A 13,128-nucleotide genomic window follows, 5' to 3' on the forward strand; every position below is an offset into this window, starting at 1 on the left:
TAGAGTTTTATATATTTGGGAGGTCATAAGAGGGTCACCCAAAGAGAGGTTAGGAAAAAGGCTTACAAAGCCCAAAGATTAGTTTTTTTCCCCCTACTTTAATTTTACATTAAAACAAATTAAGAGTTAACCCTGAGTTGTAGCAGTAAAAGCATGTACATGATACAGTTTGTGCAACTGTCAGTTTTAAGTCATTACTTGAGATTTGGTCAACATAATGAAACACAACATATCCAACGTGAGCCTATCACAGAGATGGGCAAACTACAGCCCACGGGCCACATCCGGCCCACGGGACCGTCCTGCCCAGGCCCGGAGCTCCTGGCCCAGGAGGCTGTTTCCCCCCCCCGCCCCCATCCATGCTGCTGTATGGTGCAGTGCTCTGGGCAGCAGGGCTGCAGACCCCAGCCTGACTCGGTGCTCTGTGCTGCACGGCTGCCTGTCCTGGTGCACCCGCGCCACCAGCCACTGGTGCTCTAGGCAGCGTGGTAAGGGGGCAGGGAGCAGCTGGGGCATTGGCTAGAAGGCAGGGGAGTTCAGGGGCATGGATAGAGGTCAGGGCGGTCAGAGGGCAGGGAACGGAGGTTGAATGGGGGCAGGAGTCCCGGTGGGGGCAGTCAGGGGACCGAGAGCAGGGGGGAGGGGGTGGATGGAGCAGGAGTCATGGGGGGGGGCCCCCCATCAGGGGGCAAGAGGCAGGGTGGGGGCATGCCTGGCTGTTTGGGGAGGCACAGCCTCCCCTAACCGCCCCTACATACAATTTCAAAAACCTGATGTGGCCCTCAGGCCAAGAAGTTTGCCCGCCCCTAGCCTATCAGATAAGTTTTCAAGCTGAGCTGAGACCTAGCTGTTTTTTCAGGTGAAATTACAACTGTAATATTTGCTACTGCAATTTTGCACCTGCAAAATTAAATTGTGTGTGTAAATTGTGGTACTTGAAACTCTAAATACCAGCTGTCTCATTGCAATCCAAGTACTGTAGTTAGAAATTAAGATGTTTCAGTGTCAAACTCTAGACATGTACTCTTAATTTAACACTTGAGAGAACCCTCCCCCTCCCCCTCCCCCCCCCAAACACTTATTGATGGAGATATGTAAGTTACATAAGAACTTTCTCCTTTCAGAAACTGACACTTCTGGCAGTGTTTATATCAACCTTTCTCTTTAGCCTGACTTGGCAATTCAATCAGTTTATGATGCTGATGCAAGCATTAGTATTATTCATATTGGACTGTCTTGACATGCTTCCCACAACAAAGGTAATCTTATTTCTGGCCATGACCAGACTTTCTGAGTCTAATACGAATGTAGCTTCGAGAAGTTCCTTTGCACAGTGTTCTACATTTGAAAGTAGCACATCATATGCAGTGCACTTCTGTGATGTGCTCTTAAATAATCACAATCAGTTATTTCCTGTAATATAACAGAGATAGAACTGAGTAATTTGAACATATACACTTTTTGGTAACTGAATATGATTTTTCAGCTGGAATGTTTGTCTGGCTTTGTTCCTGTTCACTTGGTGCAACTCCTAAGTTCTGTAATAGTGAAGCGCTGTCCTCAACTAGTGTTTTGGGGATCATTTTCAAACATGATTATGGCCAAACTTGATAATAAAAAAACTATTTGCTGCCACAGCAATTATAGTTACAAACCAAGGCTCCAATTCTACATTTGATTCCACACAAATAAATGCTTGCAATCAGGTAGATCTGAAAGCAGGTATGGGAGCTAATGTTCAGAAACTGTGCTAAAACCTTACTAAGCCTGTAGTCTTACTACAGCCTCTGCTAAAATGGTTTGTAACAACAAGGAAAAAACCCACAACAAAAAAACATGTCTTCGCTGGGGATTGTAACCAAATGAAATCATGTCAGCTGCAGTTGTGATCACAAATACTTGTCAAACATGGATTCTACCAAGTATACAGCAGCATTAAATACATGAAAGTGTAAAACTTTTGTATTCTTGCTAGAATGACGACGACTAAGGTCTTCATACTGTAAAGAATTATGCTTGTGCTCAGCTTTACATACATGAATGGTCCCATCCCATTGGGACTACTCTTGTGTAGCAAGTTAAGCATTTGCATAAATCTTTGTAGGATAAGAGCTTTAGTTAGGTCTGGTAAAATACAAAAGTAATTGCATAAAGACTTTTAAACTGGATGCAGTATTCTAAAACCTTGATTTGAAGCAATAAATTATACAACAGTTAAACAGCATAAAGCATCTCAGTGAATATTTATTGTTTTAAAAAGTTAAGATTCCAGAAAGAAAAATCAAGAATATATAATTCATACAGATTTGAATCAGGGCCAATTTTTTGCCAGTTTAAAAAAAAAAAAACAAATACATAGCAAGATTTATTCCAGAGAACTCTGCATTTTTTGTACAGTTAAAAAATTTAGCATGTTTCTAGCATATGCTGTATTTGAATTTGCAATGGTGGAAAGTAACTCTCAGTTTATATTTAAGTATGTTTTGTTGAGAATATGCATCCTTAATAAATTCATGGATCTGAATTTATCGAAAAATAATAAAATCACCTGTCAACTATGTGATTTATAAGATTTACTTACTGTCACTCCCATGAATGTGTATGATCAATTAAAATTATTCAGGAAATAATAAATGTTTCTCTCATGTTCTTTTTAGTTGCCAATGTAATGGTATACTAATTGTAATGCTAAGTAACTTCATATGTTGAATAAGAAATGGACAGTGCTAAAGGGTTCTAGCACTAATATAATTTTTTGCCCTTTAATCAAGAGAAACAAATGTTTACATTTTAAAACAAAAAACTTCAGAGGAAAAACTAGGTTAAATTATAGTAACTAGTTTAAAAAAGTATTACAAGTGTAATACCTGTAAGCCATGAGGCTATCTGAATCCGATAATACTCATAACTAATGAATGCTTTAAGGAAAGTCCTAAACTATAATTCTGATTTCAGTTCAACAGTCCTGGGGGTGTGATCAACCATCAGAGAAGTTTATATTCCTGTAGTTGGTCAGCAGAAACTGAAAATGAAGTTTCTTTTTAGGTAAATGCTGTTTGCATACCTATTGGCCAAGGATTCCCACTTACTTCAATAGGAGCTGCTGGATGCACAGCATTTTTGAAATTCAGGTCATGTAATTATGTGCCAGGATAAGAACTTAAGAGCCTAACATCAGGAATCCATTTTTAAATATCTTGATTGGAAGTTTTTGTTTGAGAGATTTTCTGTTTACATCCTAAGTTACAAAATCTTCTATTTGAATTGGTGTGATTTGAAGCCTATATTAAATTGTATGGTATTGCATTATGTGTCATGCAGTAATATACAGAGCTATAGAAACCATAAATAGGGCACAATTTTTTTTTATGAGTTACATCCATGCAACCCTTCTGAAGTCACTTGGGGACAGAACAAGGTCCAATATCTCCTAATTTTTATATAGTTGTAGGTTGTTTAATATTCATATTACTGTAGCTCCCAAACAAAAAAAAAAAAAACAAAACAAACAAACAGTCTCGGGTCTCCATTGCGCTAGATACTGTAGAGTGCTCCCAAAGGTGCTTATCTATTAAAGGTATATAGTAGGGTTCTCCTTCAGCTTTTGAGCCACCACCAGAGCCCCCAAAAATTAACAGAAAATCTTACATGGGAAATGTTGAAGATACTGATTCTACAAGCACCTGCTGTCGTGCTGAATCTGTCAGATAAACTGTGTGGAAAGGATAACTATTTGGCTAGGTAAAGTCATAAAACTGTCTGAAGGTTGTCAAGACAACCTTACATCATAGTTTGAAAGACAGCTATAGTCACTGCACCATACATCAAAAAGGAGGAACAGAATGGACCAGATTGCTGTTGCAGCAACAAGCAAGACCAATTATACCCTTGAGACATTCAAGTTTACCGTAGAACAGAAGCCATCACTATGGTGCTGAACTGAACTGACAAAAAGGTTGTTGTAAGGAGAATGAAAACTGGAATTCACTATCAGCTGAATGATTGTTTAGCTAGGAAAAAGACATTTTCCTTGAGTTCAATATCAAAAGCCTGCCAGTTCCATTGAGATGATCTCAACCTGTGTTCTAAGTATTGCTACATTAAGTGTAAGATGATCCAACAGACAATACTTTAAGAATGGGTAATGTATAGATTTATGGCTAGTATTCCTGTGTAAATTGAATACTACTTCACTGTCAGACAGCTTAAGTCAAAAAGATGGTGACTTGAATTTTAAAGTAATTGTATTAATTTATGCTTAAAATCAACAGGGATGCAAGACTAAAACTACTCATAATCTGCTTTATAAACATCCCAAAACTCCACAAAAGGTCTCTTATGTATATCTGCAGACATATGCTCAGGATAGCCATTGATGTACCTCAGCAGTTACCACAAAGTTTAGCAGTTCATTTCATCCTAAAGAATTATAAGATATTTTAAGAAGTGTCTTTGCCACAGAATATTGTTGCATATTGACTTAAAATTGGATCTTATCTATTTGGTATTGATTTAGGCCAATGCTGTAATCCAGCATTGAACTCTACCATATGCAAAGTACTAATTAAAAGAAACACACAGTATCATACATCAGTGAAATCAATTGTTTTTTTAACATGAATATCCAGTTGAGCATCCTTATCTATTGCAGTTTCATAAGAAGCTCAAGAAAATGTAGTTGCTTGTTGTACAACTGTCATTCACTGGCAATGATAATCCTATAAGAAGAATAAATATTTGTGATCCCAAATGCTGGCACAGAAAGATACTTCCCCAAGATGCTTAAGCCATTTTATGTGATTAACTTTTTCCTGGTTGTAACATTCATATGCCTAGGTCACTGGGTCATCAAACATTCATAGCAAAAGCATGAAATACTATTAACCTAATTATTGATTGTGTGTGAATATTATACAAAGAAGGATAGTACCACTGAATATGATGATCTGAAACTTTCACAATACCACATTTAACACTAGAAGTGATTGACATAAGTGAAAGAGACCAACAGTAAAAATACTCGCTTTTGTTCAGGGAAGAGCAAATATTTTTCTAAATATTCTGGCATACATAACATCTCTTTGTTGCAGGTTACATGGCTGTACATTATACAGTTAACAGGCATACTACTGGTCTGTGGTCTACAGTTCTTTAATTCCATGATTCTTGGATCCCTACTTATAAGTTTTAATGTGTCAGTCTTGCTAGCAAGAACAGTTCAGGTATGTGCTCAAAACATTTTTTGTTTTGTAATAGTAAATAAGCAGTATGACAAATTTAAAAGTAGTTAAGTTTTTAGAATAATATCTCCCCTTCCTCAACACTTAGTCTGGCTATACCAATACAAGGACAGGAGACATTTGACATAGGTTTAATCAGGCTGCAACTTTATTATTGATATCTGGGACTACCCAGCAAATAAAAGTGTATAGTGCAGGTAACCCCATGTTTATTCCGAAATTACCCATGGAGCTTTTATCAGCTCCCCCTCTTTTTCTATCCAGGTCCCTCCAGCAAATCCATTGCCAGGACCTTACCAGCCACCCTCCCTCATAGGAGAGTTAAGGTGGGCTATAAGAATGGGGACTCCTATGATTGGTATAGCAGGGAGCCAACCCCCTCCCCCAACCACCCCCTGTTCGTTCCTTTAACGAATACCTCTTTTTAAGTATTTTTCCAAGCCATTTATCCAGTCATTGTATACCTTTCCTATGGAGTACCTTCACTGGACATCTGCCACAAGGAGGCAACAGCAATTAGTGTTAGCAATCAGGTTTACTTCCCCCCTTTTATAGGGCCAAACAAATGGACTCCAAAGCTTTACAGGGGAACCCCATCCTCCCTGAATAATTGGTGCCCCAGGATGCCCAAGCTGCCCCTTTTAAACCCTGCATTCCTAGGGGATGAGTCAGTGACCACGCTGACCCTTTTACAGCAGTTCCCCCCCCGACCCCCTCAAGCCATAAAGCACATGTCCCTTCTTTCCACCAGCCAGCCAAATACCCCCCTGCTTAAAGGTTCAGGGCGGTCATTTTCAACAGGCTATTACTGTTGGTTAGACGATTTCCAACAGAGTAAAGGCTCAGTGAAATTAACGGATACATCTAAAAATGTTACAATTTGGGAGGTATCAGCAATTTCACAATTCTATACTTGCTATTAACATTTACAAATATGCAGGCGGAGACCCTGATCTTGCAAAGGTATATGTGAGAACAGACCTTTACACATATAGCGTCTCTGATTTCGGTAGGGCTCAGACAGATCCTTAACTCCAAGCCGTCAGAATCCTTTGTAGGAAGGAGCCCTAAGTCAAACCAGCTGTCTAATTACAGGATCATAGTTCTTGACCCATCCTATGTGGCAGCATAAGACCAGAACTGTGATCTTCTAATTAGACAATGTCTGCTCCCATCCCAAACTGCCTGTGAGTGGCACCAGGAACATTGTTAAATCTGGAGCTTTAAACTGGGAGATCATCCAGAAGGCCATGTAGTCTAGCCGATACTCATGTTGAATTAAGAGAATGCCCTTTGCCCCATTGGCATATTGAGAATGTACTGATTTCCACAGCAACCTGGAGAACACACATGGTGGTTAATAATATGCAATAATTTTTAATCATATTTAAACAAGTAATTTGAAGCAGCTTATTTTATCTCTTGTTCCAGATATATAAAATCCTAAATCTTGTTTTAAAAGACTAAAATACCAATCCATTTAATTTCTAGAAAAACATGAAAATGGGATGCTTGCTTAATAGACTTGGGAAACTTTCCTTCCATGTATTCCTGGTGTTATGTTTGACACTTCTAGTTAATAACTTTATTAAGGTAGGTAAATATGAAGTTTTCTACATATGTAAAGTTAGGAATTAGATAAATATACGTGGTGTAAGCAACTTTGTGTAGTAAATCATGAGATTTCGCCTAATTTAAAACAGTAGATTTTAGAAGCTGAAGAGAGTTTCAGATCTTTTGTCCAAGAATCTTTTTAACCTCTCTTTTCTGGAACCCTCTCATCACAAGTTGACCCCATTTCTGCAACTTATGCATGCACATAAATGTATAACTTTATCGGTACTTCTGTGGGAAGAATAAGGCCGATACTGCTTTATAGCACTACAAGACACTCTTGTTACTTGCGAATCTTTTCATCCATTTCTGTTAGACTCAAATCCATTTAAAAAGTTAAAGTGCAGTTCTACTCCGAAAAGTTACTATATAAAGACAGCTTTTTACTTATATCTGCTGTGTGTGTACACAGAGACAAATCTATACATTTAAAAGTAGGGGGGGAAAAAGCTCCTCTTATGGTCACATTATTCTCCTGCTAGCACTGTGCAGCTGAAGGAGTGTGACCTGGATTCTCGTCCTTATGTATCAACAATTTGCTTGTACAATAGATCAAAACCTAGCAGACAATGGGATTGAAGGCAGTGGAGTTCCACAAGACACACTTATGGTTAGGGCCCTACCAAATTCACAGCCATGAAAAACGCATCATGGACCGTGAAATGTGGTCTCCCACCGTGAAATCTGGTCTTGTGTGTGCTTTTACCTTATACAGATTTCACGGGAGAGACAAGCATTTCTCAAATTGGGGGTCCTGATCCAAAAGGGAGTTACAGGTGGGTCTCAAGGTTATTTTAGAGGAGCCATGGTATTGCCATTCTTACTTCAGAGCTGGGTGGCCAGAGAGCGGCAGCTGTTGGCTGGGCACCCAGCTCTGAAGGTGGCGCCAGCAGCTGCGCAGAAGTAAGGGTGGCAATACTATACCATGTCATCCTTACTTCTGTGCTGCTGCTGATAGCAGCTCTGCCTTCAGAGCTGGGCTCCCGGCCAGCAGACAGCGCTCTCCAGCTGCCCAGCTCTGAAGGCAGCGCAGCCACCAGCAGTAGCGCAGAAGGAACAGTAGCAGGACCACAACCCGCTACAATAAACTTGCGACCCCTCCCCACCACAACTCCTTTTTGGGTCAGGATTCCTACAGTTACAACACTGAAATTCCAGATTTAAATAGTTGAAATCATGAAATTTACTATTTTTAAAATCCTATGACCATGAAATTGACCAAAATGGACCGTGAATTTAGTAGGGCCTTACTTATGGTAGGGCATGATAAAAGTCAGTGATAATAAACCTACTTGAAGGCATAATTTGTCCTTTATATTAGTGAAGATGCTTGAAAACAAAAAGAACCCAAGTTGACTTTCAGACTACAGACTGAGATCTCAAGACTCAGAGTTAGAAAAGTAACTGGGAACACATGATACAAAAAGTATCAAAAGACAAACATTAAACTTCACAGCGCCATTTTTGCAAAGTTTAGCACAGTAGAAATGCACTTTAAGGCTACAGCTGAACAATTATGAATTGTTTCACAATTTCAGTGTCTAAATAATTTTTTTAATATATGAAGTCTTGAAGAGAAGAGAAGCTGTATTCTAATTTCTAGCAGAAAAATGTAACTTTATTTTCTTCCCCAATAGAAAATTCTTAATCTTGAGTCAGATGAACATATATTTAAATTCCTGAAAGCAAAATTTGGATTTGGAACAACAAGGTAGGATATCAGTTAATCTGAAATTTTCAGTGTTACTTCATTATATCAGCTCATTGTCAAAGTTAGATCTTCAGGTCAACATTTATTATTTGCAACCAAGATCTGCAATAAGTGCATGATATGAACAAGAGGTAGAAATCTTCACCTGTATGCATAGTTTCATGATTGCCTTATTCAATAAGGAAACTGTGAACCTTTCATGTAGCCACCAGTTATGAAATCTATAGTATGACTGTTTTTATTTTCTCTTTCTTTAGAGATTTCGATGCTAACCTGTACCTCTGTGAAGAAGCATTTGGTCTGCTGCCATTTAATACTTTTGCAAGACTCTCTGATACATTACTTTTTTATGCCTACCTATTTGTTCTCTTGCTTATGGCAGTAGCAGCTGCCGTTGTTGCTTTTCAGAATCTCAGGTACTGTGTTTCAGAACTAGATTTTCCTGAATTTTTCTTCAGTAGGCTAAATAACTGACATAGGTGAACACAGCAGTATACAGTACACTTTACCACAAGTACTCAGACAGTGAAGAGAGAGGTTGTAAAAATAAGAAAGTAAATCACTTCATATCTGAAGTTCAAAATGTAAAGTGTGTAATAAGATTTAGCTGTAATTAGTCTTTAGAGCCCCAAACTATTTTACTGACTATAACAAAACAAAAAAAAAAATTACCTACTACAAAATATAGTGTCTCTAATTCATTCCAGTCCCTCTCTGCAAAGCAGCCAGAGAATTATCAGTTGCTTCCACTTGAGGATCTCCCAATCATGGGGAAGTCCCCAGTTGACAGAGTCTGGTTTATGTCAATTCACCGTGTCCCTGGCACAGGGATAGGAGGGACATGGCTGGAGCATTACTGCATTCCAGCAAGTTATAGTTTGTGACCTACCCCACCGCTATTCCAATCTATTCCAGGGCCAATGTAGAACTGGTCCCAGAATCCAGGAGCTGCAGTTAACTCCTTTGCAGTGCTGTCACACTTGGCTACAGCTGAGATTCTGGGGCATAAATTTTGTCCCCCACCAAAAAAACCCAACTAAATGGTAAATTTTGTATTGGCAATCACTGAATTTCTCATGTGAATTTGTTTTAATATTTCATGATTTGCATTATAGTGTATTGTAAATAACTACCTAACATTTTTATTTATTTTAAAAGTTCATTTAAAGCCATAACCAACACCCTAGAGATGAAAACAGAAAACCTGACATTTCATTATGGAGGTGCTATTACTGTAATCATCATTATCTGCAAGTGAAATATTTAAACACCATTTTAAGAATGAAAAGTTAATTAGTACTAACATCAGACATTTAGTCTTTATGGCATCAAGAGGTTAAAATAATTTTAAACTGCATGCAAATGTGCAATTTTAAAATAATGTATTGCTAAGCCTAGCACAGCACTGATTTTTTGTTTGTTCGTTCAGTGGTTCAGCTAATGTCCAATCCACGGATAAAATGGAAATTTGCACAATACTACTGAAGCCTGGAGCTGCCTACAACTTAATGCACACAATTCTGTTTGGATGCCTGGCTTTAAGCACAATGAGGTATTTTAAAAAATTTTATTGTCTCTGCAAGCTGTTGAATATTAAATATCTAACACTAGTCATAACCCCCATGCAACGCTCTGCTTTCTCCATCTTACTGCCTGCTTCCTGGTGCAATTAACCCTTCCCAGCAGGATCTTTCCCGGAATAGTCAGATCACAGAGAAGACACAATTTTGGGGGCAAAGTATTTCATCTCAAGCCTTTGTGACAAGCTGCCAAATTTGATCTTTTAGTCAGTTACTTCTGCTATGATGCCAATCCTCAGTGTCCTGGGAACACAAGAAAGTTGTGTTTGAAGTTCCTCTGAAGTTACTGACTAGACAAAATATTTTTCATGGTTGTACATAGGCTTGGCAAATTAAGTTTTTATTTTTGTAGGATTTCAATTGATATTCATGTTGATTTGTAAGCATTTTTTTCTATTGCCATCTATTTAAATTTTCAAATTTTCATGAAATTTTGTGGGGGTTAGACAATTATTTAATAGCAGTAGACATTGAGATTCAAAAAGTTAAAGCTTTATAACAATTAAACACGTTGTCAACATCACATGTCAAATATGCAAAGTAAGCATTCTTAAACTCTAAAAAAGTTAGAGGATCATTTTTCTTACTTCACTTATATGTAAATTTATTATCATTGATGAAAATATTTCATTGGTTTGTGAGTATTTTGTAAAATAGACTTTTACCAACATTTACTTATAAAAAATTTCAAGCCCTCTTGTACAGTAGTATAGCTCCATATGATCAATGAAAACTTGCTTGTCTTCCAGAATGAAGTACCTTTGGACATCCCATATGTGTGTATTTGCTTCTTTTGGTTTGTGCAGTACTGAAGTTTGGGGATTTGTCCTGAAATCTGTTCATCTCTACACACCACAGAGGGTTAGAGCTATATTTCTTATGACAGTATTTGAAATTCTGTATTTTCCCATAATTAGACAAATGAAGCTTCAGCTTTTTAAAGGTAGATATGAAATGAATCAAATGTTTTTAGGTCTCTCACCTACACTACATGAAAACATTTAAAAAGCACTAGTTAATACTTCTAAAATGTGTATTCAGATAAATGATTCATTTTAAATTTAAACTAGTATTTTCCTGGGGTTTTATGCCATTTTAATGCACTAGGTGGCAATATAGAAGAAGCTCTGAAGGCTAGTAACATCTTGACTAAATAAAAATCATAGAATTTTTTAGAATTAATCAGCAGTTTGAAGAGAGACTTACAATTTGTTTATTATACTGTACAGTAGATTTTTTGAACTTCATAGGAGATTAAAATGCATAAATATAAAGTAACATTTTGTGGTGGTTTGAAATCCTTCTATATAGAAGGATTTCAAATGCTATTGGTCTTTAGCTCAGAACAAATAGGCCCTGATCTTGAAACGTGATCTGCACAGGCAGATACTTATGGCTGTGCAGATTCCATTGCACGGTCAGTGCATCAATCATAAAGGAAATATAAATGTTCATTTATATCAAAACACTTTAAATTTCGCTATAAAAACTAATCAATGTTTGTTTTGGGTTTTTGTCCTAGCTATGGGTCATTAGGTATTTGGTACCAATAATCACATTGCTGTACCTTTCCTATAAGGTAAGAAATGTTTTCATCTTAATATTTTTGTATTTTTTCCCTCCTGGGTAAAAAAATGAATTTTTTTAAATTAAATTCCTGATTGTATATAAGAAGTCTGAGATCCATGTTTCAGATGTAAAAACATATCCCTGTTTTTCATACTGCCTCAAAACTGTACATTTGAAAATAAATACTGGGTGAGAGAGGTTTTAGCTAATAGCATGAGATTTATGGCTGAATTTTAAGAAAATGATGTAATTGCATGTGTAAAAATATTGATTGCCTGTTTAAATTGCATATGCATTTACTCAAATGAACAGTCGCATCTGACTAATTACTTGCATCCTAAGATACTACAAGTGCATGTGCAATTGTGGTAGTTGTGTGCAAATTATCAGTTAGAAATGATTTTCATTCCTATATTCTGAAAATGTAAGCTTATATGTGTTCTAATTTTAAGTACTTATAGGTAAGTTGCAGTTAAGATACAGATTGTTAACTGGTGTAATGATCCATTTTAGGAGAAGAAATGATTATCTTCTACTCTACTGCTGTATTTCATCTTATGCAATCTTTGAAGTAAATCTACAGAATTAAACGAGTCTAAGATTTGTGTTATCATCAACCCTGTCTCAGGAGCAAAAGATAACAAGGCTCAAGCTTTTATATGTAAATACATGAAACAGTGTGTTTATGAAACACCAAGATAAAATAAAGTTCCAAAATAATGGCATATATGAAGTAGACTATTAGTCTGATCAGCCTGTCATATCACGGAGATTTAGATCATTAATTTAATGGAACACCGACAACTGGGCAGGCCATTCTTTTAATCTATATTTATAGAAACAAAAAAAAAAAATTCAGGAGCTACTTTGATGCAGAAATTATTTCTGCTATCCCCAATGGGAGACAAGAGGTTTCCCTTGAAATCATTAGCTTCAAAGAAACTCAAGGTGAAGCTCATTATCGGAGTTAAAAAAAAAAAAGAAAGGGAATCTTCATAATAACCAAGGAACTGAGCATAATATTCTTCATAATAAACCTAGGAATAGAGAAGATTCTGAAGCTCTGTGAAGTCCCCTTGTGAATTTTATTAATTTATTTTAAAAGCAAAAAGTAAATACAGTTCAGAGGCAAAATGGAAAGTCAAACTATTGACATAATCTAGACCACTGTGTCCCACTATCTCATGGTTCTTTTTCCATTTCGGCAGGTGTGGTTTTGTTTTGGTTTTTTGCACATTTTTAGGGATACTGTTTTTTCCTTCCGGTGTGCCAGTTTAGGAAATGTAGCACCTCTCCACATCCCAGAGAATGGATGGGATGTATTCGTTTCTATCCATGCTAGATGTGGCAAGTCCTTTTTCTGTAGGATGCTGTCTCGGGTAACACATCAACTATGATGAGATTCAGTCCAACT

The 13,128-nt window shown here is 37.2% G+C and overlaps 1 protein-coding gene across 3 annotated transcripts in view; it reads left to right on the top strand.

The window, feature by feature from the left end:
- Positions 1–13,128, top strand: part of DPY19L3 (dpy-19 like C-mannosyltransferase 3) — a 64,206-nt gene that overhangs the window by 24,463 nt on the left and 26,615 nt on the right. For all 3 annotated transcript variants that reach the window (XM_037877928.2, XM_043526462.1, XM_043526463.1), the window contains exons 8-15: positions 1,125–1,259; positions 5,091–5,222; positions 6,732–6,833; positions 8,492–8,565; positions 8,823–8,981; positions 9,995–10,117; positions 10,895–11,006; positions 11,668–11,724. In XM_037877928.2, the coding sequence (XP_037733856.1) occupies positions 1,125–1,259; positions 5,091–5,222; positions 6,732–6,833; positions 8,492–8,565; positions 8,823–8,981; positions 9,995–10,117; positions 10,895–11,006; positions 11,668–11,724 (894 nt within the window). The remainder of the gene's footprint in view (positions 1–1,124; positions 1,260–5,090; positions 5,223–6,731; positions 6,834–8,491; positions 8,566–8,822; positions 8,982–9,994; positions 10,118–10,894; positions 11,007–11,667; positions 11,725–13,128) is intronic.

Source organism: Chelonia mydas, chromosome 12 (genome assembly GCF_015237465.2).
Source record: "Chelonia mydas isolate rCheMyd1 chromosome 12, rCheMyd1.pri.v2, whole genome shotgun sequence".
NCBI lineage: Eukaryota > Metazoa > Chordata > Testudines > Cheloniidae > Chelonia > Chelonia mydas.